This window comes from Drosophila mauritiana, chromosome 2L, assembly GCF_004382145.1.
Source record: "Drosophila mauritiana strain mau12 chromosome 2L, ASM438214v1, whole genome shotgun sequence".
NCBI classification, from domain to species: Eukaryota; Metazoa; Arthropoda; class Insecta; order Diptera; family Drosophilidae; genus Drosophila; species Drosophila mauritiana.
The window spans coordinates 2,253,714-2,258,138 of record NC_046667.1 but is presented as its reverse complement, the minus strand read 5'-3'; the positions used below and the strand labels follow the sequence as shown (position 1 = coordinate 2,258,138).

Sequence of the window (4,425 nt, the reverse complement as noted above, 5' to 3'; positions counted from 1 at the left end):
CCGCCGGCGTCGCAGATTTCGTGCAGAGCTTCAATTGCCGGCTGAGTATGAGGAGGATGAGATCTTGGGGAGTGGCGTGGTGGTATCGTGGCATCCTTGACATCCTTCGGGTGTCCCACAGGAATGCCCGCTCGGAATTTACGAGCCGCTCGAGATTAGCCTCCCCTGGCTGTTGGCTTTAATTGCGCCCATAGACAACGGGCAAGGGGGCGTGGCCGAGAGTCGCCGCGTCAGCAAATACCCTTCCCAGTCCATACTGCGCATTCCACATACGCCGTGTGCGCCCGAGGAGATGCCCCAAGAATCGGTGTCGCTGCATTGTAAATATTGCATTGGGCAGGCTCAAATAAACACACTTATCGCAGCGAGTGGGGAGTCGTAAATATATATGTTTGCCCCTATATGTATCGGTGATGCATAAATTGTTGGCTCCCCAATCGCGTGTGTGTATGTGTGTGTTTGTTTGTTTGTGTGTGCCACCATTTTATATCTTATTTATTTCAATTTTTTTGCCCATTCGTTGGCGCGACGTGTGTCGAATGTGCGGCACATTTTATTCGAATGTTTTCATCCGGTTGTGCCCTCTTATTTTTATCATCCTTCGGGAAGCAATTTAAAATATTGCTCCCCTCGCAACTGCACTTACTTTTCGGTTTTTCCATTTTAACTCTCTTATTTTTCGCCTTGGCCATCGACGTGGCCGTTGAGTTGAGTGATTGCAATAAATTATTACCGAAAGTTTATCACGTTCAATGGAGCAGAGCTTTCCTTAAAGAAGAAAGCGTGGAAAGCGATGCGAAAAAATGGTGAACAATTCATTTCAGATTGCAACTATTCAATTTGACAAGTTATTAATTATAATTGCTTATTCGACAAAATGGATGTCCTATGTCACTTTCTTTTGTTTTTCAACTTTTTCATCTCCCGCTTAAACATCTTGGTCTCCTCGACGGCTATGAATGAAAGGACACTGGGTGTGACGCAGTCTTCCTGGCAGCCAAAGAACTTCTGCATATCGCTGATCTGGAAACAGTTGAGAACCACAGCCGATTCCACAGCCATAATAGCCATTGTAAAGATAAGTGGACTGATATCCTTCACCATTAAGGAGAGTTGCTCGTTCAGACAATCTCTCAGATTGCTGCAGGCTGAGTCCACCAAGATTTGCAGGATACAAAACACGGGTAACCAAAGAACGAGCAAAGCCACCTGGAGAGCGAAACATAGGACCGGCACCTCGAGAATTGCTCCCGCTTGGGTTTCTGGGAGAATTGGCCCGTACTTCATCTTCAATTTATGCAGGTACATTATGGCGATAAGTAAGAACAGAAGCGAATCCGATCTTGCGTCCACGGGACTCCAGAGCAGTCCTGTGCAGTGTAAAAATACCGAAATGAACAGGGCAACCATAAACGATGCCTCCATTTTGTCTTGTGTAGAAAATTTTCAATTTGTAAAAAACTACGAATTTTCTAACAACTGCTTCCGATTACTCCAAGCGGACGACTACGAGTGTTAAGAAAAGTATTTGATCTTATAGTCATGGCTAGCTCATTTAGGAAGCTTGTTAAGCTGTATAAAATTCAAATTTCTGAACATAGTAGGCCTCGAAATTCTAGGTCGACAGCAATTCATAGGCAGAGAAATCAGTTTAACAGCTGCGTTCGTAGTGTTCTAATGCTAAAAAGTGATCCGGAATAAAATAAAAAAATCCGTTTTCTTTTCTAAATTTTCAAAGAAATCTGCAAAATGCCAGCTCGTTCTAATTTTCAAGGGGGCCAACCGATAAGGAAGCGCGTAAGTAGGGTACTAAATTCCGGAATACTCAAATCAATATACATTTTCGCAGAGGATGACCATAGGCGGTACCGACTTGTTTTCTGTTCACCTTGAAGAGAAAATGAAGAAGGGGAAATTTTTCGAAAACATTGGTAAAGAATTTGGTGAAGTACAGCGCAGACGTCCGCCGAATAATCAAATGTTTGAAGAAAGCGATGCTCGTGACTGGAACGTCGGGAATTTTAGGGGGCAATTCGATTTGGGTCGCAAAATACCAAGTCCACCAAAAGCACCCCCACCACCACCCGCACCCTTTAATCTGGATTGGGGATCCAGTTTTGGGCGCTCCGTGTTCCAGGGCTTTCCCAATCAACCCAATGAGCTTATGCCAAATCAAAGTTTCCAGCACGAAAATCGCAATCCAACTGATTTACGCAATATGGAGTTTCGCCGCTATGAAGTACCTCAACCTCGCATGGATATGGAACGCAGCATTAATGAACCTCGCTTTGGTAATAACAATCCACGCATGAATGTGGAACGCGATATGAGTTTCGAATTGGATTTCTTGGATCCACCATCTCAAAACAATAATGACAGCTCTAACATTGAACGCCAAGAGCTTAGTCATGATGGCAATAACCATGGTGGAGGTGGAGGTGGAGGTGAGCCAATCCAACGAGGTCCTCAGGTATTTGACAAGGTTTTTTTTATTGGGGGCTTTAAAATGCCCTACGTGAGCTATGAAACTTCTGTATGGCAGGAGCGGTCCTACGCCGTGCGCCATTTCAAGAGGTCGCCCGACTTTATCATTAGAGTAAAGTTTTCCAAACAGGTGCCGATAGTCCAGCACATCTACAACGATATGATGGATAACGGTGATCTGAGCGATGATTCGAATGGCCGTCTCACCAGTAGCCGTTTTCGTAACAAGCTGTGCCTTGAGTGGACCAAGATCTACCGGGCCAGAGACTACCGATCGTGGGAGGGGTGGTGGAGGGATTTCAGGAACATCGATGTCGACATCAAAGAGCAGTTGAAAAATTTCGATTGCTTCAATGTGAAGTATAACTTCATGATGCCTAAAGGTGCTTCCGCGGCCAGCGATCTGGTCAATCGGGCCCTCGGCGCACTTCAAAAGAATCGTAACAACTATCTGGGCAACATGAAGGTCATGTACACCATCATGGACCACAATCTTCTTGGCAACCTCTCCTTGGAAACTACCGCAAAGCTGCAGGACGCCATCCGATCTGTGCCCAATCACCTGTGGGTCTTCAAGTTGCGCTCCATGATCTACGTGTGGTACAACTACAGCCAGGTGATTAACACCAATAACACTGGCGATGGGATGTACCAGGCGGTCCTCAAGCAGTGGAAAAGCCCTGTCATTCACTGGCTGGCCAAGCAGGCCTTCATGGAGCTGAAGAGCATCAGCAAGCTAGAGTTTCCCCAATTCTCCGAAATCTTCGGCAGAGCCAGCAATGGTGGCAATGGGAAAGAATAATAACAAACATATAATACTAACAAAAATATACTACATGGATCGAGGCCAATCGAACAAAAGTAAACCATCCTTATGTCAAGTAAATCTATATTCCAGGACCCGTCGCAATTTATTCAGCTCCACTTGCATAAAGCTGTTTAATTTGTTATACACAAAGTGCACCTGAGCCTCTGGGCTGAGAGGCAGTACCACAAAAAGATAAATATATATAAAAACAGAAGGAAAAACAGGCGAAGGCAAATGAATAAACCAACAGCGCCGGAAAATGACGATACAAACCGAAAGGAAGGCTACAGAAAAATGCAAAGCGCTACTGCATATTAATCCGACAGAGTATTTCACTCAACCTCAAACCCAACCGTACAGGGTGACTTGGCTACAAAAGATTTGGCACTTGTTTCTAATTTATACTCCGCAAATATCCGTATTCAATAAACAGACTAAAAACTCAATTACATATTCCTGTGCTCTTTGCATTATCTATGCATATGGGAAGAGGGGGAATCATTTCTTGCAGTGTAGGCAAGGCCATCGCGACACGTTGCGAAAGGACACGCTGTCTGCGAGAATGGCGACCGCGAAAGACATTTATTGTATCCTTAGCGCGGCTGACAGACGCGTGCTGAGACGATGATGAATTTGCTGCCGCCGATGGCTCCGGCCTCCCGTCTCCTCCTCCTCCTCCTTCTCATCCGCTGCCACTCCTGCTCCTGGCTCGCCCCAAAAAAATGATGCGAATCGTTGGCGGGGGCACAAAGTGAAAAACTCGGCTGGCAGCCAGCGAAGCGGCAGAAATGACGACAGACAGCCTTAGGGACAGACGAGCAAGTGACGAAAAAAATGCAAATAAAATGCCAGCTTATTGAGTCAGGGGTGCTGGTGGCGGCGGTGCGGAGAAAGGAGAAAGTCCGTGGCGAACAAGACACTTTTTAGTTGATTGAAAAAGGTGATGTCAAGGTTTTTCTTTTTCCTATTTCATTCTTTGTTGACCTTTTCCAGTTAAATATGATAGAAGTTTTTCACGCTGATAGGAAAATGCGGCGGGTCTGCTGGGCATTAAGTTGAAGACAGCGCTACGCGAAAAGTGGCTTGTAATCCAGAAAAATAATGTATTTAAAATATGTACATCAACGATGATA

The 4,425-nt window shown here is 45.3% G+C and overlaps 2 protein-coding genes across 2 annotated transcripts; one reads left to right on the top strand and one right to left on the bottom strand.

Moving 5' to 3' along the window:
* Positions 1-791: 791 nt before the first annotated feature.
* Positions 792-1,516, bottom strand: LOC117151052. The gene has a single exon (XM_033318270.1). The coding sequence runs from the start codon at positions 1,423-1,425 to the stop codon at positions 892-894; it is 534 nt and encodes a 177-aa protein (XP_033174161.1). The 5' UTR covers positions 1,426-1,516; the 3' UTR covers positions 792-891.
* A 128-nt stretch (positions 1,517-1,644) lies between these two features.
* On the top strand, positions 1,645-3,743 carry LOC117151043. The gene is made up of 2 exons (XM_033318257.1): positions 1,645-1,797; positions 1,850-3,743. The coding sequence occupies exons 1-2, from the start codon at positions 1,750-1,752 to the stop codon at positions 3,284-3,286; spliced, it is 1,485 nt and encodes a 494-aa protein (XP_033174148.1). The 5' UTR covers positions 1,645-1,749; the 3' UTR covers positions 3,287-3,743.
* The last annotated feature ends 682 nt before the right edge of the window (positions 3,744-4,425 follow it).